Source organism: Platichthys flesus, chromosome 1 (assembly GCF_949316205.1).
Source record: "Platichthys flesus chromosome 1, fPlaFle2.1, whole genome shotgun sequence".
NCBI classification, from domain to species: Eukaryota; Metazoa; Chordata; class Actinopteri; order Pleuronectiformes; family Pleuronectidae; genus Platichthys; species Platichthys flesus.
The window spans coordinates 23,635,592-23,658,767 of record NC_084945.1 but is presented as its reverse complement, the minus strand read 5'-3'; the positions used below and the strand labels follow the sequence as shown (position 1 = coordinate 23,658,767).

The 23,176-nt window shown below is 42.2% G+C and overlaps 1 protein-coding gene across 1 annotated transcript; it reads right to left on the bottom strand.

The window, feature by feature from the left end:
* Positions 1 to 702: 702 nt before the first annotated feature.
* LOC133954923 (semaphorin-7A-like) lies at positions 703 to 19,200 on the bottom strand. The gene is made up of 14 exons (XM_062389492.1): positions 19,046 to 19,200; positions 18,000 to 18,133; positions 17,841 to 17,885; positions 17,654 to 17,752; positions 17,283 to 17,391; positions 16,417 to 16,524; positions 15,863 to 16,005; positions 15,568 to 15,746; positions 14,810 to 14,918; positions 13,939 to 14,134; positions 11,690 to 11,805; positions 11,174 to 11,316; positions 3,599 to 3,660; positions 703 to 2,327 (listed from the first exon to the last, which is right to left on the bottom strand). Exons 1-14 carry the CDS (start codon positions 19,149 to 19,151, stop codon positions 1,978 to 1,980), a joined length of 1,899 nt encoding a protein of 632 aa, XP_062245476.1. The 5' UTR covers positions 19,152 to 19,200; the 3' UTR covers positions 703 to 1,977.
* Between the last annotated feature and the right edge of the window lie 3,976 nt (positions 19,201 to 23,176).

The window sequence follows — 23,176 nt, the reverse complement described above, 5'->3', positions numbered from 1 at the left end:
ACATGCTCAGCAAGTATCATAAACACAGTTAGGGAAATTTGATACTGGTTGTTCCACAGAAACTTCACCGGGCTTTTTATTGAGTCACTGTCTTTGTCAAATATCAGTATTTAAATATGATCAAATAAAACATTTTGGTAAGGCTGATGTGGCAGCACCTCCATCCACAACACCGATCCAAACCAGCATGTTAATCATGCAGAGGAAATGTCACAAGGCAAATTTTGTGGGTTTCAATGAGATTGTGACTATCTGGACAATATAGCAACTTCCTCTTCCTTTAAAAAGTGTATGAGGAAGTTCCTCTTAAAGCAAACCAGGTAGGGTGTTATCATTCCTCAACTGCTTAATCTGTGTGATTTGGTAGGACTGACAGAACTGAAGTGTTAAAATGAATACATAGACTGAGTGATACACACAGATGAAAAATGTGAATTGATGTTTAATTTAAATGTCTTATATTGTCTCTACTAACAGCAGTAATTCTAAAGCTCAAGTACTTTAGTTGTTTCATTTACTAATGACTAAGCTTTTCAAAAAGTAGGTGTAACGGAAAAAAATATAACAATATGCAGCTTGTTTCATAAATATATTGCTTTGTTGAAGTTTTTCCAATTAACATTCGTCATTATATTATATTAAAGCTTTCAATGGAAAGTGCCCAAGAACTCCCTGCATGTTGGACCAATGAAAACAGCAAAGTCATAAAATTCTACTTTAATATAATATGGCAATTCATGTTAAACAAATTAAACAGTGGTTGATGCATAGATTGTACACCGGCTATTAAACATACAGTATAAAACAGACTGTATATAAAGATGGACAATGATGACTCCCAAAAGGCAAGCCGAGGCATCTAATTGGCCCCTGGTGGCTGGCTGCAGCGCACGTCACTAACCCCACCTCCTCAAAGTTAGCAGATGAGACATGGACCAAGACAAAAAATACACTTTAAATAAAACGATGCAGTGTTTATGTGTTATTTGATGCTAAACGAGGTGGAACATCATAATTGAAGGCTGAGACTGGCTCACGATTGGCCAAGAGTGTGTATCATCCGGACCTCGACACCATGGCTCCACGCCATGATCACTGCTGCACAGTCTCCGCCTCCAAATGACGTCACAGGCACAAGATGGGGGTGCTTGTAAGCAGGATATATGTATATAATTTGTGGGCCTCACTTCTGGATGGAGGAGGAGGTGGAGATGCTTTGTCTGTCTTTATTTACAGTCGATAGTTTTCAATCATTACACAAAGCTGCTTGGTGCCTGAAAGCAGCTCAGGGTTACGACTGCTTTAGATTTACACTCAGCCCCTTTTAACTTTCCATATCTTAGCAGTATTTCACATTATGAGCATGTTACCTTAAGCCTGTTACATAGAAGAGTATTAACAGAGAGAGGACAGTTCATACTTCTGCGAGCCTATCTGGCAGGTTTGAGGTAGTTTATAAAAAAAAACGAAAGTCCAGACAGAATTTCACATATAAAACGGAAACCGACACAAAACACTGAAATAAACTGTGCATCGTGTTACATTCACATTGCAAGACTTTTCTGCTCTACCTGCATGCTGCTACTCTGCGCTGTTTCATAACATTTCTACCAAGCAGCTTATTTTCTGTCAACTCATCACTGGGATTACTGTTGACATGGACATTCCATCAAAGATTGTTAAGTGCGCAGTCTGTTGTTTATGTGCAGCTAAAGGCAAGCTACACAGAAGGGTGCAGATATGCCGAAAGAGGAATGTTTAAGCTTTTGAAAAGCAATAATCATTTGAAGGCTAGCATTATTTACAAATATTTTAAAGGAAATAAATGATCATAAATGTTTACTCAAGCAGGATCTCCTTTGTTGGAAATGTTTATTGGCATAAGCTAATATTATTTCAGTGACAGTCTCTGTTACTGTACTTAATGCAATATGCTCGTTGTTGACCTTTCCCTGGACTCAATCAGGATTAACAGGACTAACTCTTAATCAGAGCAGCCACCATACAAACCCAGATCAGAGGGCTTGACAATCGACCAATCGCTGCCCTGCTCTCCAGCTGCAGCTCGTAATGCAACAGGACTTTCTTGAGGCCCAGCTCCTCTGACTCACACGTGTGCGTTCCCACCTGCTCTGGACTCATGCTGTCGATGAGAAGTAGGCACTCCTGCTCCTTCGACCTGCAGAGCGTGGTGTCTTGCCCTTGACGCCAGGTATACTCCGCGTGTTTAGACAACATCGGACAGGAAAGGAAAAACTTGGATTTGGGGGGGACAGCGATGCGTTCCACCCTCTCAGGTGCACGTGCGTCAGTGGAATATCTGGAAGCTGGGAACAGAGATACAAGGTGAATTCATGTCTGACGTGGATGTTGGTTTAGTATTGTTTGATCAAACTTCATTTACACAGGTAAGTATCTAGAGCCCCAAAGGCATGGATCCTCCTTCAGGATGCAGAGGCCAGGTGACAGGACAGTGCACCTGATGATGTGGCAAGTGTGTAAGGAAATCCTGTTAAGAGCAGACAGATGCTCGACTACGGTTATAATCACTAATGGTAAGGTAGGGAGGTGGTGGTGTTTGACTATGACGCAAAATGAATGTTATCAAGTGGTTTATGATATGACAATGAAGCAGGCGTAGATGTATATAGAGCTGAATCACCAGCACATGGGAACGTAGGAGGACTGGTTTGGCTGGAGGAAAGAAATCCCCAGCAGTAGTAGTTTGAATGTTTTTCTGGCAGACAAGTCGAAGCTCTTGTTAGGAAACTGCAAAGAGCAGCACAGCATCTTGCATCAAGTGCAGAGTGTCATTTCAGAAGTGACATGACAGGGGTACAAGGAAAGTGGAAGTGCCTTCAGAGAAAGAAACTGCACACTTCTGAAAAGTAACAACACGTTTATGTGATAGATGTGTCTCAAACAGCTTCAGCAGACGCTCTACTGGACACTACTGCTAAACCTGGCAGTGTTACAGCCTCACTTTCCATACTGAGCAACTCAGGCAGTCTAATATTTAAAGATCGTTCTACTTACTCCATGTTTTAAATTGTTATTTCCGCCAAAGACAAATCCATTATGTGAGTAGAGCTGCAATTTGTCTATAAAAGTCACTAAAGTGGCCAAGTTCCAAAAGAAACGTCTCTTCCCCTTTTGAATAGGAGCACATGTTTTAAGTCGGCTCCCACACTACAGTCAATTTGTTGTCAACGTGGTTGTTGCTTTGCTGCTGGGAACTCCCCAAGAGACTTCAGAGAATCTAACTCTTGAAAGAAAAGGTGAAGCCAGGCCACCAAAGTGGCGAAGGGAGCGAGGAGCATGAGAGAAGGCGGTCAGGGGAAAACAGCTGTCCACAAAATGTCTTCAACAGCATGTCCTTTGAATCAATCCTGCTGCAATATTAAACTATAGGTGGCTCGCTGATTTAAAGCAGCGTGATACTCAGTTTCAGAGAGGAAGCAGCTGGTTTCAGATCCTGCCACACAGTAGACCTGCAGCAGATCCGACAGTTGACACAAGCTGAATTCATACAGACACATATATTTCAGGTTCAAAACCAATTGGTCCTTATGGAGTGAACTTGTAGGTATTCTCATACCTGTCAGAAGTGGAACAGGGCAGATGGTGTGGTTCCCTGTGGTCAAGTCCTGCAGTGTGTCGCTGTGCAAAGGAAAAGAAATCTGTTAGAAAAATCTTCCAGTTACAACAAAGACTGAGTGTTGGCAAACCGGGGCCCTGTGGTCCCGATCACAAATGGGCCGCACAACGTTCAGGTGTGGACGGACCCAAAATGCATTGAGGAGGTGTTTGAGATACAATCAATGAGACCCTGGCATGTGTACACATAGACATCGAAGGGGGCTTGAGCCCCTGCCCTTTTTCTAGGGTGCTTTAAAAAAAATAAAAAAAATACCAATATTATACTCCTGTTTGTGCACAGCTTCCCTTCCAAACAAATATATTTATTGAATTAACAATCAAAATATCAGATGAGGAGATTAGACTTTGTCTATCCTCCCTCTCTCCACGTCTCCTGTACAGTGGTAAGCAATAGAGCTGTGGCCATTTCTTGATTCTGAGATACATCTTGACGTGGACGACTCTGTATAGATGAGACAGAACATCATCGATCATATCGTTTTTAGCTTTGACACCACTTCTCCAGGACAGATGCACATTAAAGGTCCGGTTGTCCTGTGTCAGAGTCTCCATCAGAGTCTGCTTCCTCCTCACTCCTCCTCTGACCTGCGCTCACTTAACACTTTAACAATAAACACCATCACTCATCACAAGTTTTCAGGACGAGTACAGTTCCGAAGTTTACTTTGTGTTTGTATGATTCTCTAGAGTTTATGAGACACATGTTTAAACCTGCTACACAGCACGAGACGTGACCTGATTCTCACAGTCAGCACATCAGGGCAAAGACGCAGCGCTGTTTTTTAACTTCATTTTTGCAAATGAAGCCACCCCCTTTTTTTCCAGGAACATAAATAAGAATTCAGCAGGATTTTATATCGATCAGCTGTAAGTGCGAAGATTCGAAAATATCAGAGAAGCAGAGTCACTTGTTGGCCGCTGCTAAGGGGGGCCAGGTGGGAGGCGGGGCCAGGCGGGGCCACCTTGATACAGTAAAGGTTGGAATCAGAGTTTTTCCATTTAAGCTTTAGTCTAAACCAGGGGTTTTCAATTTCATTGAATGTGAGCCTCCCCTTGGAAAAGGTAAGGAGGACCAAGCCCCCCCCCCCCCCCCCCCCCCCCCCCCCACCCCAACCTACCCCACACAGGTATTTTGTGTTCCTGGAATGCTGTTTCAAAAACAACTGATAGCCCAATAGGCCTACATGTTTTTTTTTAAATTGTATTTCTTTTAACAAAGTACATTCACAAAAAAGGGCCTATTCATAAAATGTCCATCCAATATTTCCATGTCAGAGGCTACTTTTATTGAAACATCACGAACAGAGGGCCTATGCCTACTATTAAAATTGAACTGTCATTGCAAATTCATAAACGATCGTTTTCAACAGCAGACAACTTAACAGACGCCAGTGTCAAACTGAACTCGCGTCAACATGAGACGTCAACTGAAATAATAATAATAATAATAATAAAGATATCCTGAATTTAACAGACGTCAACACATTCCATATTCCGATTTAGGCCTACTTTTAGGCTAATTATACACTTGTCGCTATTCTCAATGCGAACAGTGCGGGCGCTCCTTTGATGCGCACAGCTGTTCAATGCGAGGTTGCACAGAAGAAAGAAACAGCCTCAAGTCATCCTGTACTTGTAGCCTTGACCGGTATTTGTTTTTGATCAGGGTCAGAGCGGAAAACCCACATTCACATAGGTAAGTGGAGGTGAAGGGGATCAGGACTCTCATGGCTTTGGCGGACACATGGGGAAACTCGCTCTCGATACTCAACCAGAATTGCGTAATCGGCATTTCCACCAGTCTCTGTTTCAAGTCCACATTTGAGCTGAGCTCGACAAGAGCCTCCTCCTCGTGTATGCTCAGATCATCTCGGACTGTGGGTGGGAAGGAGAAGGGGTTCCGGACCCACTGGTTTCCCAGTGGCTCCTCTCCAAAATACTCTCCGAACTGGTCACGCAGCCCGCTCAGATGCGCGCTGATGACCGGTTTCACAGAGCTGAGCGGCTGCGCTGTCTTCTCCAGCGTATCCTCCAATGTCGGGAACATTTCAACAGAGCCCCTTCCAATACGGGCACACCACACATCCAGCTTCTTCATGAAGCCAGACACTTGGTCGTGTGCCGTATACACATTGCACTCTTTGCCCTGGAGAGAAGTATTCAGGGTGTTGATCCGCTCGAAAATGTCAGACAGATAAGCCAACAGCGCGAGCCAGTTCATGTCTTCCAGATGTTTTGCGAGTGGGGAGTTTATCTCGGTGAGGAAGAGGAAGGCTTCTTCTCGCAACTCGCAGAGCCTGGTGAGGACTTTACCCCGAGAGAGCCACCTCACCTCGGAATGCAGGAGCAATTGCTTGAATTGAGCGCCCATTTCATCGCACATGATTCTAAACATGCGTGCGTTTAAGGCACGTGATTTAATTATGTTCACAATTTTCACTGCCTCATCCAGAACCGCACGCAATTCTTTGGGCATCTTTTTTGCTGCTAAAGCCTGGCGATGAATGATGCAGTGTCTCCAGACAGCGGCCGGGGCAACGGTCTGCACTTGTTTCACAAGACCGCTGTGACGGCCGGTCATGGCCCTTGCTCCATCCGTGCATATGCCACAACACCGGCTCCACTCAAGGCCTTCGGCCTGGTAAAAATCATTCAGAGCCTTGAAAAGTTCATCTGCTGTTGTGCGGGCAGGGAGGGGAATGCAAAACAAAAAATCCTCGCGCACATTTAGCTCTTCAATAAACCTGACGTACACCATCAATTTAGCGCAGTGTGCAACGTCAGTGGACTCATCCAGTTGAATGGCGTGTATGGGGCTTTTGCGAACACTGTTCACCACCTGTTCTTTGACGTCGTAAGCCATGTCGGATATTCGTCGCTGGATGGTGTTGTCAGATACTGGGATCGTGTCAAGTTTAGCTGCAGCTGCTTCTCCCAGCATCACTGAACACATTTCTCTAGCTGCAGGGAGCAGATATGTTTCTCCATCAGTATGGGGCTTGCCTGCCTTCGCTATACGGAGAGCAGCTCGATAAGATGCCTCAGTTGCCTTGACGTTAGTGGTGCCAAACGAACGAATTACTGCTTTTTGTGACCGCAATTCATCACGTTTCCTCTCAAAAAACTCCAGTGGCTTGTTAACTAAAGTCGTGTGCTTTGTTTCCATATGACGGCGCAGTTTGCATGGCCGCATACTATCGTTAGCCAAAACCTCTTTGCACACCACACATTGTGGCAGAGGTGCGCTCTCGGAACCCGACCATGTAAACCCTATTTTTAAGTAATCGGGATCATATTTCCTACGTTTTTTTGTGGGCTCCTCCCTTTCTGCTGACTTCGGTGGTTGTATCAGAAAGCGATGCATTTTTCAATGGGCCAACTTGTTCGCACACGCAAGCACGAACAATGAGTTAACTGCTATTGTAACTGCTAACTGCTAATATTTCTTCGCTTGTTTTGCGCCTCCCCTGCGACTCTTTGGCGCCCCCCAGGGGAGGCGCGCCTCACCTATTGAAAACCACTGGTCTAAACTGAATGAATGTGAAATCAGTGGAGAGCACTGACCACTGTCATACACTTACTGTTGTAGTCAGATTTATGAATTGAAAACCTTATTTTGTAAATTACATCACACTTTTACTAACAGTAACAGTCTATAATATTTTTAAAGCATTTTCTGAGTAAAAAGAGAGTTCATATTTGTCCGACTTATTTTATTAACTGAGGAAAAAGAAGCCATGTGCAGTAATATAGGAAATTGTGGATGTGATACATTGAAATGCATTGACTAGAATTGTTGTGCATTCGAATCGTTCACTGCTGAATTGTAATGGAATCGTGAGGCTAGTGAAGCAAACAGTCATCACAGTCACATCAGACAGGCAGCATCTAGCACCTCCCAGCTCCTGTTCCTGTTGTACTGGTTTTCAGGGACTAAGCCTTGAAGTCTGAGCTACCAGTGCCTCGAGATCAAAGCGAATTAGTCTAAAGACAAAACCAAAAACAAATATAGTTAACTTGTGTCTAGCTAGCAAACAGACAGAGGGTAAAACAAACACCATCTAAATGTGTATTTTAGCTATTCTACTACTGTTGAGTATTTCACAATTGTGTGAGTGTATTAAACTATATTGTTAAGCTAGTCAGAGATGTGATACTATGTAAAACTTTGGTTTTAGAAAAAAGAAATTCTATAAATAATTATGAGAAGTGAAGTTTTTCTCACTTGAGCCCCTGCCCCCAAAAATGTCTGTGCACGTCCCTGCTTAGACCACATTCAGAGGTTGGCCTGGAACACGGGTCCACACAGAAGGACCACAAAGTCAACTGATGTCCTGTGACCCACTGAAGTTTCTTCTACACATTACCCACCACATCTCCTTTGCTATTGTTTCAGCAGGTACAATCTTAATTCATTAAAACCGGGTGCAAAGGATTGATTTGCTCAGCCCCTCTTGACTTATTGCTCTCACTCCCTCCCACATTGACATGGACCGATCCGTATAGCTGGACTTTGTAAAGAGAAACATCATCATCTTGTTACCCATGTGAAACATATGGCTTCTATACCCAAATATGTCCTTTAGCACGATAGTGATGTGCACTGTTCAAACACCTTAAACCACACTTTCGGTGGTGGTCTTTCACTTCCTGCTGAAGTTGAACTAAGAGTTTCATTGTGTTGCCTGTAACACACAGAGGCAGTTTAACATCTGAATTGTTCCATATGTTGTTACTTATAAGCTGTTCTTTAATTAGAAACTCAAGTGTGAATGAGAGAGAGAGAGACATCACATGTCTTTGCGGGCGTATTGCCAGTCACTGAGGACAAATTATGAACTCCACTAGTAAAGTCAGATAAAACCAACCGGGGTAATGGGAACATTGTGCAATGTTTTCAACCTACTTTGGCAAAAGTAGGTCATGTAACCCAGTCTCACCAGCCGCAGCTTAAAAACTGATGCAAATGTGTCTTGTGTGTAAATTTTCTTTACACACAAGACATTAACTCGATAATGAACTGGAATATTATAGGTATGTTTGTTTTTAAAGAAAATTAAAGGGAAGGTCAGCTCAGTTTCATTATGACATTGATAACTTACTTTTCATTTCAATTTTCAAAAAGCATGACCATGTTTTCACAAACACTGGAGCTCATGACCTCTGTGCTCGCTCTGTGTTGTTATGTATTACACCCATGCCCTGCTCGGCTTGTGAAACAACAGCATGGTGAAATATTAAAGGAGCCCTTCACACACTTTAGTATTAGTGAAGTTAATTCACTATAATGAGTTGAAGTGCAGCTACGGTTTGACTGAACTGATTTCAGTTGTTAAATTGTCCATAAGTTGGTCATAATAATTTTATTCATATTCATGTTAATGCGCAAAGTTAATAAAAATAGGTATTTGTCATTCATTGTAATTCTGGTTGAAACACAGTGATATATGGGAAATAATTGTTGTGGAGTTGTTTGTATTGTTTCCTTAATCATCTGTTACACTGCACATTATGTTCCAGACACAACAAAAGAAGTTTATGAGGTCTCATGTAGAAGAGAACAGAATAACTTGCACAGTTAATTGCAGATATGTTCTACCTCTTTCAAGATACTATATTGAATCTGGCAGGTTCTGTGATGGTGTGTCCAACTGTGGGACAAGTCCATAGAAGACCCCTGACCTGCACAATTCCACCAGCTAAGAACACGTGCACACAGAGCAACACACATTCACAGGGACAATGATTGAACTATTGGATCTCACACTGCTGAGGACTGGGGATGAAGGTTACAAGCAGTATTAGATTCTATATAAACCCTCAGTAACTACCATTCTTCACTTTCATCAATTCATCGTAAGAAAGCATGCTCATTGGGACGCGGCAGTCGCATGACACCATGAAAGAGCAGCTTGTTCTTCACACTATTGCTCAGAGCATAAATTCACCTTCCCCTGCTTTCACTCCCCTTATGATTCATCGTCAGCCCACCTGAGGACAATGACGATCCATGACTCATATCAATAACTCATTGGTCTTTTCATTTCCTCCCTTGGGGCAGGGGCGATGATCAATGCATGAATCAAGCTAAGATTTAGGCTGACCACATCACAGACAATGTGTGGAGGTTTGGTGATCTGTGCACGGTGGGAGCGGTGACTGTGTGTGTGTGTGTGTCTGTGAGATCTCATTTGAGAAAGCTTTCTTTTTCTGAAGATGATCAGACTGTGGTTTTAAAGCTGTAATCATAGAATGTAATTATATTCTTCCGTTGAATAGGAATGTTCTCACCAGTGTTAATTTTGGCAGCTATTTTTGATTTAGTCTTAGTCCTAGTCTTTTGACAAAAATGCCTTTTAGTTTTAGTCACATTTAGTCATTTTTATCGTTCTTAGTTTTAGTCGACTAAAACAAATTACATTTTAGTCTAGCTTTAGTCACATTTAATAGCCAAATTAAACTCCTTTTCTATAAAAACATATAGCTGGAGCCTAATAGCTCAAAAATATATATTTAATTTTAAATGTGAAAACATAAAGGGAGAGCAGGTCAGACTGGAGGTGAACACAGAAACTGCAGCTTGGTACAAACCAACTGCAGCTTCTGCTCTGATCAAGAAGCTGCTGCGCTGATCTCTGATCAGCTGAGACCAGAGAAACTCTGTGTTTTCACTGTTTCCATAGTTAAGAAGCAGTCGGTCACTGAGAGGCTTCCTTCACGTGTACTAGCTATGATCTTGTGTCTCTGAGCGAGTGAGCGGGGCGGGGGGCGGAGCCTCGGGACCGGTGCGCTATCTGGGAGCGCGCACACACACACACACACAGACACAGACACACAGACTCACTCGCCCGCTCCTGATACTTCATGACGGCCTGATACGATGATGTTAAACAAATTATTGTGACTAAGTCAACCACCAACATTTTTTGTCTCGTCTCGTCAACGAAAGTTAAAATAGATTTAGTCATAGTTTTTATTTTCAAAGACCCGTCTTCGTCATGGAAAAAGGGTCGTTAACGAATATTTTTCGTCATAGTTTTCGTCTACGAAATTAACACTGGTTCTCACTGGAGTGGCAAACGAGATACTCTCCAGTGATAAACCGTACAGCATCACACCAATGATTTACACAATCATCCTAAGAGTTGCTCCACACTGGAAAGTGAAGAGCCTTTAGCAAGAGTTGTTTTGCAGTTAATCAGCTGCAACAAGCCACATTACACCATAACTCTGATGACACAGCTCTAATAACATTCAACAAGAGAGTTATGTAAGATACCCGGTGAGATCAGAGCTCGTTCACATGAAGCAGCCGGTCACTGACTAACCGGCTGACTAAAATGGCTCTTTTGATAGTAAAAATTGCCTTACCCTGAACTAAAGGGATCCCTCTCATATAATTGAATTTGTGATATTTGTTTCAAGCTTTTCCACTGATCAGAAGTGAAACATTCATGTTTGGACCTGATTTGGGATTAAATGTCCCCGAGTGCATAAAGCCTGGTGGTCTTACCTCGTTGCAGCGGAGCACTGGGTGAAGTTCCAGCCGCAGTACGGGTCCCTGGCTAAGACACACTCCTCACAGTCTCCGTACTTGGCACAGTGTTCCACATCCAGCTGGACCAGTTCACTTCTGGTGGTGACATAGAGCTTCCTCTGCAATGATACACACATAGTACACGTTTATTTCTTGTAATTTGCCTTTACTGACCAATAACCTTGACACAATACCCCCAAAAATCCAAAATGTGTTCTTGTCATGTCATGTGAAGTAAGAACACGAGCAAGGCGGATAGGTCGGTTAGCTAGAGTGGTGATCGGGTCAAATGAAAAGATCTGTCATGTTTCTTTCTGTTTTTTCAGATGACTTTATTTTCCGATGACTATCAGGATGTGAGGAGTATTTCAACAATTTGGATAGAAAGTGTTTCGGGACAACTCAGCAACCCTACCTTTAAGAGAGTATATCTGCTATTGCTGTGTGGTGGGGATGGGGGGGGATCAGTGTGGGCAGGGCTGCGTTACTCACCGAGGACGGATGAAGGACGATGCTGCTGATGTGGGCTCTGTGGTTGAAGGGGTGGTACTCAGCGATGAAAAAGGACTGATTTTCCGTCTGTAGCACTTTATGAATTGCTCCATTATCTGTTCAGAGAAACAGGAATGAGGAAAGACTAAATGCCATCACCTGTCATACGAGGAATTGAGAGAACATCCCCCTCTCAATTCCTCGTATGACTCTTCCAGTAAAGCAAATCAAAGGTTGTAAAATAATCTGATGAGATGTTATATCTGCGAATTTTCCATAGCTTGTTTGCCTACAGCATTTATACACAGGTCATGTATCCTGTTTCTTCTTTTACATGGGAAACTGTTAAGTTGTCTCAACGCTCACATGAAGGAGCTGTTTGGGGATTCACCGTATTCCGGTCGCATAACGTAATTTAAGAGCAACCTGTCTTTAGCAACTCTAGGCCTCATTTGGCCTGAAATTTCACATCCGTCTTCCCTGTAAAACACACTCTCTAACATTTAGTTTCTGCTTTTGATTTGCCTGAATGATACCAAAAAGGAAAAGAAACTTGGACATATGTGCCCTGTATTGATGATATCTTGGTGGGAGAGAAATTCTGGTACCACCGAAGATGTAACCTGATGGGTGTAATATTCAATTTCCCACGAGTTAACAGGGGACAGCATTGGGCTGTAAGGTGACTTTGACATGGTGGCCAGGTTCGCTATTGCTGTATGGCATACACAGTCATCACAGAAGCCTGAAACACAATAAATATAGTTATTTCTTATATCTTAAAGTCTTTGTATCATTATAATTTGGCTTATTTCCTTCAGTAAACTAAATCTGCCCAATCAACCAGAAAGGGGTTGTAATGCACATGCTCTACAAATGCTGTGGCCAATGGCAGGCTAAAATAAACTTTCTGGTGTGAGCACCCATTGAGCATATTTCATAGAAATGAATGGGGCGCCACCTTGTCCTGGTTTTCCCCTCACATCTGTGCTTGACAATCAACAGGGCTGACATTGTGAACAGCTGCTCGGGACCCTCTGGGATCTCGGCACTCCCTACATGACTCCATGTGAGTAACACATTGCTGAGTTATGAAAGTCAGGTCATCTGCAATAGTCACGTTTTGAAACGTCTTAAATGTCTTCCTGTTTTCTTCATCCCAATAACCACCAAGGCCAAAGTGCAAAAAGACGAGAATGACACATCATATAAAGCATCACATGAAACATTTCTCATGAGATAAGTCCACATGATGTTGTTGTGCTCTCAGGAAAGGACAGTAAACGTAAAACCAAAACCAAACCCGTCGATTCAGGGCTCTCAGGCAGTCATGCCAGAGCACGACAAAAATGAAAAAGTCAAAATAATGTACACAAACAGCGTTTCTTCCTATTCTGCTCAGCCCACTGTGGCAGAAAGGAGAAAACTAAAAAGACAGAATGTCCTCCTTCTCCTAAACAGGAAAAGGAAGGGCGAGGGAGATGACAGTTGGACACCTGTGAGGGGAGAGTAACTGTAGGAAGGTGATCACAAAAAAGATAGACTAGTTTCTGTAAAGTTGATCCGAGAACCGTCTGGATTTATTTCCCAAAAGCTGAGCCCTGGAGCCTTAAGTGGATTTTAAAAACCCATCTAACCTGCTGGGATTGGAACGTGATCCCCTCTGTCATGGAGGAACCATACAAGCTAAGTTCCCTGTTCAAACTCTCCTGTTTCCACCGAATTCCTTTCACTCTAGAAAATTCACCCCTCATCTTCCCTCTACCTGAAGATTAAAGGATCACCAAAAAATACACACATTTGCCTCACTTTACCTTTTCATTGGACCCTTACTCCCCTCTCCAACAACATCACACACACACACTCACAAACACACATCCGTCTTTACAAAATCAAATTATGAGCTGAATGGAATATTCATACAAACAGTTTTTTCTCTTTGAACACAGTTCCCACACAATCATCTATCTTACTGGTAGACATTAACATTTTTGACAGGTGAAGAAGTCCTGTCTGGCGCCAAACTCTTTTATATGTCCTTTAATTTAGAAAACCTACGCTACAGCACACTATGTGGTTTCAGAGGCTGAGGCGAGCTTAGTCTAGAACAAAGGATAAAGTGACAACTTCTGCAGCTGAACTTTAACGCTAGTCCAATGTTTTATCAAAGACCAACTATTTAAAGTAACTTGTGTTATTAATCAGCGTCAACAGTCAATTTCCCTATTCTCGTCATTGTATTTCCTCACTGAGTGTCAGAAACAGAACTGTGTGGGTATTGTTCCTCTTGTCCTTGGAGCTGTCAGCGTAGATGTGGGTGTAGTTGTGGTGATTGAAAAGCAGGGGACCAGACTTGTTCACCGGTTGGACCCAGTCCACCATCTCTGATGTCTCAGCGATCTTCCTCAGGGTCTCAGGAGACAGCAGCCTGCTGTCTTCAACACACTGAAGAAAGACAAAGCACGTGTTTTTGGTTGCACCTCAAATGAATGTCACAAAGCCTGCCAGCCTTACAGCACTTTCAGTAAGGACACGCTGACAGGGACTCCAGTATTACAATACTAATCCGATTATACTGTAGTAGAATATTGGTGATTAGCAATAAAAAAGACTGTATCTGAGTCAAGTTTATTAGTCGGACTAATAATCAACTGGTACCCTTGTAAGTGTATTCAAGATTGAAGAAAATCAGGCCTAACACAAAACCATCCTCCCGAGGGAGCATTTCTTTTGTGTCAACAGCAGCAGGATATAAGTTTACAATTGCTGCAGATAAATAAAGTGCAGGGTCTGGAACTGGTGACCAATCAAGAAGGGGAGCATCAGCCGCTGTTCCTGCCTCCAAAGCCTCAAAATGTAACTTGAATTGTTAATCAGTTGTGAGCACGAAGGCAAGGAAGTCCGGTCTCATCCTCGTGCGTGTGGAGCAGAATGTGGCATTTGTTTTTACGCAAATGGAATAGAAATGTTCACTTGCGAGTATGGTTTTAACACGAGTGAATTTTATGACTCAATAAATGTCGTACACATGGTTTAAAAGATAGAGGCCAAACTAATGTCAGCATCATTTTGTGATGGGACTTTCATATTTCACCTCTGTTCAGTTTGAATGGCAAATACCTTCCTAGGTCTGTCCCTAGAATATGCTGAGGTTTGGCCTTCGAATGCAGAGGTTGCAAAGATGTTGTCAAAATCTTTAATGGTGTAAACACACACGGCGGTCATATGCCTGCGGAGAGACGCAGAGGTCAGCAGGTTCACACAGTAACATTTGCAGGAATAAACAAACTGTTTAGATCAGCAACTATTGTAGCCAAATGCTGTTCACAAATAAAAGCGCTAAACAAAGCAAGAGCTGAGCAGAGGCGTAATTTTGGAAAAAAAACAGCAGCTGACCTTCCTGTGTTACATGAGTCATTGTGCTTTTCGCCTCATATCATTTGGTGCAGCACTGACCTAATCTGATGCATGCTTGTCCTAACACAATGCATGCCTGTTAGAAGTTTTGTCCAACTCCATCCAATGCTACAAAACGTCAACAGGAAACCAAAAAATCGTCATCTCCCTCTGACAGTTAGTTGTCTGTGTATTTACACATGATCACTTTACTATAGTTAAAACTTTCAGCTGAAAGAAAGTTATTCGTTGTTCATCGTATTCTTTGTTAGAATCATTCCTATTGATTCTGAAAACAATTTATTATGCCGAATAATATCCAAGTAAGAAAAATCATAAAAAAAGACATATGAAGAAGTTAGGACTATAATCAAGTGCTTACTATACGTTATACTTTATGAGATTCGTACATGAGTAAAACCTTTTAATCTGCCTCCAACCTTTGCTTGAATACACAGTTATGACGGTTAATGGAGTCCTACCATTCATTTCTGAAGAGTCCATAAACTCTGGTATCCTGCCACTGGTCTGCCTGCACAACAGCCACATCTACCAGTTCAGAGAAATGCTGTCTGGTGCCGGGGTCTCCGCAGAAGAGCCTGGCACTCATCTGGGACGTCCAAGTGAGCTGCATGTTGTTCTTGCGACCCCCAATATCTGCCTGGAGTGAACAGGCCGACTTACATCAATCCCTCCTTTAAAATGCACACATATCTTCCGATGGTTTTACATTCCAACTTATATAAATGAGAAAGTTATCAATGCTAAAGACCTTACCATGCAAACCCGGGTGACGTACGGGAGCCACATGTCATCTCGCGGGTTACTACCTTTGTTTTTCTCCTTGTAGAAAGCAAAAACCTTATCCTGTAAGGGAGCATCTCTTCCTCTGCTGAGCATCAAACCCACATAGTGTTGCTCTGTAAAGACAAACAAAGTTATCATTTGTTATTATAGCCTAGAGACACAAGCTCTTTCAGTCATGCACTGAACTCCAGACAATTTCGGGCGAAGCTGTGCGCAAGAACGCAAACGTCCGACTCAGCTGTTCAACACAAATATGTAACATGCCAGCCCCTTAGTAAAATACACACAAACTGTCCGATTGAGCCCATGGGTGAATTCACTGCGAGCTAGTGGGTGTAAAAGAGAAAAAAGCTGAATACAATTATCTCAGGATGAAAAAGAGGTGCCAAACATGTGGAAGAACCCAAAGAGGACGTCAACCTAGAGATACAAGAGATTCAAGAGCTTTTAGCGAATAAGTCCAGAACCAAAGCATGAAGGTACACACCTTTAAATAAAGGGGAAATCATTCTCCATACAGATACCTTTATTATGACTCGCTGGTCCAACTCTGTTTTTACCAAACTTGTGGATGCCAACATACTCCTGAGATCCAGAGTTGGTGATGTAGAGGTCGGCACTTTCTGTTGATTCTGGAAAGAACAAAAGCAACAATTACACATTTTAAGTTTCTCACAGACGCATCACTGTGCAAGAATCTGCTCACAGTTCCTAAAGCTGGGTTTGATTCCAGTAGGCTGGAGCAGGAAGCTGCATGTCCATCTCTCACAAGCACCTTACATCACTTTTTAGCCAAAATATGTGTTTTTATATATTTGATGTATAGACATTTTAATTATAACCATGTCTTATGTGTAAATATTGGAGATAGGTTTGTTTTAGGCTGTGGCTCGGGGGTACGAGCGGCCGTCCTCTAGCCAGAAGGTGAGTGATTCGATCCCAATCTTACCCATTCCAATGCAAAGTTTCCTTGGGCAAGATATTAAACACCAAATTGCCTGTTGTCATAGATAAAACTGCTGCACATACATGCACTGTATGAATGTGTGTGTGAATGGGTGAATGTTAAACTGTACTGTAAAGTGCTTTGAGTGGTCATCAAGACTAGAGAAGCTCAATACAAAAACAGACCATTTACCATTTTGCACACTGAAGTCGCAACAGCTACCTCACAACCAGGGAAAGGAAGCTCCTGAGGAGCATGTGAATGCAAGGCGAGTAAAGCAGATTAGTGGGACTGAAGAGAAGCAGCACATATCTACAAGACAGATAAAAAGATAAATTAAGCCTTCAAGATTGAAAAACATAGATATGAGCATCAGGAAACCTGGGAAACCAGACAGCAACGACCCGGCAGATACAAAATATCCAGTGTGGATAAACAACTGACCCACAAGCGCCGATGCTTCACCTTCCTTCACGATGAATGACCTTATGCCTCTTTCTATGGCCCCCGACGTATTTGAAGGGGTGCATGTGGGTGACTGTGCAGACAAATTCTACAAAGAAAACAAAAACCATAAGTCCAAATAAATACACTCCTTATTGTGATTTAAGGACTCGTTTCATCAAGAAAAGTTTGAAGATTGCAGTGTTTAACTACCCCCCCCCCCTCCCGATCCAGATCTGCATCAAAATGTTAATTGTATCCTTCCAGTGTTCATGGTGAGGGGGGAAAAAAAGCGACTGATCACATGAAGCAGAACAGAGGACCCCCACCAGAGCTTCCAGTAACACATCCAAATCTCTGCGTTCTCCTACCACGTCACAGCACAGCGTCTCTGAGCCGTCGGTTCCACACACTAACGCCTGGTCAGCCTTCTGCCTCTCGTGGACCACTGTGATGTTATAGCCGCAATCCTGAAGTACAAGGGGAAGAGGATTTCTTATTTATTTCAGGGATACCTAACAACATGACCGCTCTGCTGTGTCATCTCACACTGCTCACCTCAGGAGTGCACTCCTTCCACACCAGCCTCCTTTCTACGGGAGCCTGTGAAGAGAAATAGAGGGGGGCTATTACTGTGCTCCATGTTACTGTAAAGTAAAGGTTCAGTGCATTCAGGGCAGTTTTACATCCGCCTGTAGCAACACAGCTGTTCACTACCTTCTGGGGCTGCTGAAAGTCGTATGTGTACAAGTGGGTTTGTCCTGCGGCTGTGACAGAGTCTGGCTCTCCTCTCAGGAGGATCCGTACAGGTGCATGGTCTCCAGGTACAGGTGACCTTTTAACTGCAATCTCTACAAATACACAGAATATCTGACTTACATTAAACTGTTCTGTTTTTTGTATCATGGTGGCTGTGTGTGTCAACGTGTCCTTTAGTTTGTCCCTTTTTTTTCGATATTCTATTTCTATTTGTTTTATTCAACTTTTTTGCTATAATATTCTAAGCATTGCTAGAAGAGAGCCTGTGACCTAAGCATTTCATTGCCAGCAACTGCTTAATGTTATTGTTATGACAATAAACTCTTGAATCTTGAATCTTGAATTTGCCAGAATGTTACAGCCAGACGAGCACTTTGTCGATTAAACTGAGTTAATATCTGCTGTCAGGGTCTCTGCAGAAGAGCCTAGCACTCATCTGGGACGTCCATCTAAACGGCAGGTTGTTCTTTGGACTACCAATATCTGCCTAAAGTCAATATCAGTTACTTCTTTATAATGCAAGGAATAGCCGCGTATGTAATCGATTTGTTTTACTGCAAATATGAATACGTTGGGCACACAACAAAAATGTATGTGAAAGTTTTTGAATCCTAAAGCTTGATGGTAAATGAGCACTTTGCAATAACTTATATTTTACTAGAAAAGGACTGCTAATTTTCGAAGTTTCTCCGAATAAAAAAGTCTGAATATTATGCATGCAGTTTATTTTCCTCTGATTTGAACTGCTTCACTATCAAAGTCCACTTCCTTCCACCATTTACACTGTATATATGATTCCTATTCCTCTGCAGTACAAAACACTATACATGACTTCAATTAGAATTTAGAGCCTGTGAATAGGAAACCAGGAGAAACACCACATCCTTTCTGGTATTTACTCAAACATAGTAAAACAACGTGTTCTGTTCTGACCGCAGCTTAACGTTATCGCGATGTTAAAACTATGATACGTTTGTAAACAAAAAAAGAGAAATAGTCCATACCTTTGTCTGTGAACACCCTCCTCGGTAAATGCGTTGGGTGGGCTTCAGTCAAACTGTCCAGACATGAGAATAATAGAGACGACGATAGGAATAAGAGGAGCGACATGTTGAAGACCTGAACATGAAATACTGCAACGCCAGGTTTACACAGCGCGGCGGCGCGCAGTGCCATGGATAGACATGCGCTTCCTCTCCGCCCCCCTTCTGCAAACCGATAGTTTCCGCTCGTTTATTTTAAACGATATAAATGACATACTTGATATGATATAAATTATCCAATATGCATCCCATACTTTGTATGGCCCTTCTGTTGTCATGTTCTGTTCTGTTGTAATATTCCCAAGCACATAATTAAATGTCCCCCTCTGCCCATCCACAACAACAGTGGTTCTAAAATGGGGGTACGCGTACCCCTGTGGTCAGGTGAAGGCGGGGTAACGTGAGTTTAAAAAATATATATATTTAAAATTTGCATCCATTCACAAAAATCCTTGAAAAATTGTTATTTAATAAAAATTAAATAAAGTATAAGTTTAATTTCATGAACTGAATTTTATATTCAGAGTAGGCTATTCAATTTCATTATTCTAAAAAACCCTAAGTGTACCCCATACCAGGATGGTTTGACCCAACCTGGCACACACCACCTGTCATCACCTGTCATCACTGCCGCCTTGAAAACTCAAACAATGGAGTCGGAGTTGATGCTAAGCATCAATGCCGCTGAAAACACGAAGGGACAAGTGCCAAAGAAGGCGAAACCAGAGCCGGCAAAATTCTGTAAGTAGCGTATTCACACGAATATGTTTTGATGGGATTTACGTCCACGAGTTGCCACCCCACCAAGGCTTTGTGTGCATATCCCACGAAAGTTGGTCAAGACTTTAAATTACGTTTTAAGGTTTTTTTGCGCCTTCCCTAAACAACACGTAAGAGCTAAACCCTATTTTAGGGTCGCTAAAATATCAAACTTTGCCATTGTGAAGTTACAGAATCATAACAGGAAGTCCGCGTCTCTACCGGAACAGTTTCAAAATAAAAGCATGCAATACAAAAACGGAAATGAAATTGTCTGACCTTAAAGCGAGTCAATATTTCACAATAAAATAGCAGAAAACACTTCAACAATATTAACAATAACATAAATTGGGTTATTTACACTTTGTGTTTTTTCAGTGGGAGATGTGCTGGCTTCATGCCAACAGAGGCATGAAGCCAGCACATCTTCAGCAGTATCTCCAGACAAAACATGAAAGTCATGTTGGTAAGCCATCTGAGTTTTTTAAGAGGAAACTTTATGAATTCAGGTCATCTCAAGACACGATACGAAAAGCCTCCCCGAAGCAAACAGAAACAGGCTACCTGTCACTTATCAGGAAGAACTCCTGGAAGTGTCATCTAACCGTGGCCTCCAGATGAAGTTTGCCACATCCACACACACACACACAGTTTTGGCTGTGTGTGAAGCAGGAGCGCCCTGACCTGGGGCTAAGAAAACAATCATCATTTACCCCGAACCCCTACAATGAACGGGTTACATACAACAACAGGCGGAGAAAGCAGAATCGCGGGCTGCATGCTTCAGAATGCCCCTGCGGTTTGCGGCCCAACGTCTGTGTTATTTTGTGACATTGCAGTAAACACATACACTTTTAAAGAACAGCATTTTTATTACAGACATACAAGAAAAATACTTTATACACTGACAACATGTATTATTCATCTGAAGGCTTTATAGAAGCATCTTGTCTTTCTCTCTGTGTGATCGATGTTTTCCAAACCCTATAGGCTGCCGGCCAGGGAAATCCAGCAGAGGGCAGTGTGGATTCATTGGGGAAAGTAACTTTGACCTCAGCTAAATAAGTAAATCTGCTCATTGTGTTAATATGACCAAATCATAAAAAAATATTAATAATGCTGATGACGGCTCGCACCAAATTTGTGGCTAGACGTTCCTAATCAGTAAAATACACCATCTACTGTTATCAAGACATCCCATTGATTCCCTCAGTTTGTTAAGTCACATGTTTATATATGTTAATATTACATTCTGTTTAATCTAATTATAAGATGTTATTTAGAGTATTTGGATCTTCATTTAGGGGAAAACAACAAACAAGTGTTGACACTTCTCATGGGTCAGGCGGAAATACTGATATTATATCTTCAGTTAAAATCAGAACATGTGTATTCTTCAGCTTGTGGCACGATTTGCCCAAAACGTAGTGAGTATGTTCCTCAAATCCATCCGTGCGTGCATGTGTGTGCATGTGTTCCTTCATCGAGCAGCCTGAACTACACTGCAGCTCTGACTGGAAATCATCCAGAATACAGTGGATGCTGCAGCACATGGGCAGAAAGCTCTCTGCAGTAAATGATCAGAGGTGACAGAGCTGCGCCCACCAACTCTCATGACACTCCATGGACAAGAACAAAAGGAGTTTATTATACCAGTTATCTAGTCTTACTCATAAGGATTGAATCAGACCCACACAGCAGTGGATGCTGACTTTGGGTGAAGATGCTCATATCATGTGAGTGAACAGTTGCAAGTGCAAGATATTCCGAAAATACTTTATTCCTGCAGATCATTCATCTCCTTTCCTGAGATGCAAAGTAGATTACAATTCAATAATTTGTTTCTGCTTATTCACGGATTTGGGACTTGGAGTGGGATTTGACAAATGAAGAGTAATGGGGCCAGAGTTTTATCTTAGACTCTTACATTTATAAAACCTTCCTTCAATTTGCCAAATTACTTTGGCAAGACACTCAACCCCAAATTACCACTGACGGCAGTGTGTACGTCAACAGTGATTAAACCACAATGCACAATGTGATGGCTTAATTTTTGTCGGTCTAGTGGCCACAGAAAGTTGTATTTGTCATAACATCAGACACATTGTCGTCTTTGGGTAAATGTCTGTATACACAACCCAAGCCTGTTATCACGTCTGTATAATAGTTATTCTGAGATAACAATACATACAGAGGTCTGGCATTAAACTCAAGAAGCATCCGTAAAATCTATCTAAAACAGTTTGCTGTGATTTCTGAAGCTCAACCCACTGATGCAGGCTCATTCATCTATATTGAAACCAGTGGATATCTGACCCGCCTACGGAAAAACAGTGACCTGGGGTGGTGTTTGGTTTAATCGAGAGCGACATAGGTCTTATAGATACATGAGCCCTTTTGGCCCGAGGGCAGCCATATTTATAGCATAACACAGCCCAGGCTTCATGTATAGTCACTGTTTACCAAACAAGAGTCTTATTCCACTTCATGTTCACAGGCTCTAAGGATGTACTTTGTTTTTATGCCTTAACAGGTTGAAGAACATGACAGGACGTATCTTCAGCTTTAAATCTCCTATTTAAAGCTGAGAATACTAAAGCTTCTCGGTCTTCCTTTATGTTCACCAGCTAGTTTCTAAATGTATCTCTCTTTCTTGTTGGCAGTGGAAATAAGGTTGATGACCCAAAAGTAGAAATAATATTTTAAATCTTTCCTATACATTAAAAAATGAATATGATTTCCCACCGCTCCAACGTTGATTCTATACGTGTCACAAGTTGCAGTGCACATACAGACATACAGCCTTTGGCTTTACCAAAGCTCAGACTGTGAACCAATATCAGTCGGACCATAATCAACCACAGGGGAGAGGTTGAAAGCTCCAGAGCTAGGGTCTCCTCACACCTGACCCTTTTTGTGTTTTTATTTATGTCATGCACTCAGAATTTCCTTTGTGTTGGACTTTGCTTTGGACTTTTTAGATTTTGAATTTCAGACTGGCACCTATTTTTTTTCCAGTTTTTCATTTCCTGTTTTTATTTTGAAATATCTTTCCTTGCGTCTTTTGCTTCACTTCCTTTCTTTTTCCTGTTTCCCTCTCTTCTCTGCACCTGTCCTCATGTGTCTCACCTGTGTGGCCTCCCCTGGGTTTCCCTTTGGGTTTGTCAGGTCCTCAGTTCAGTCCTGTTTCATTCATGTTCCTCCTCCTGAGGTTTTTCTCATGTTTTCCTGCCTGTGAGTTTCAAGTTTTCAGTGCTTGCCCATCACCTCCAAAACCCAGTAAGTGGGTTTTACTCAATTCAACTTTCTTTCTAGATTGTCGTGTGCCTGGCA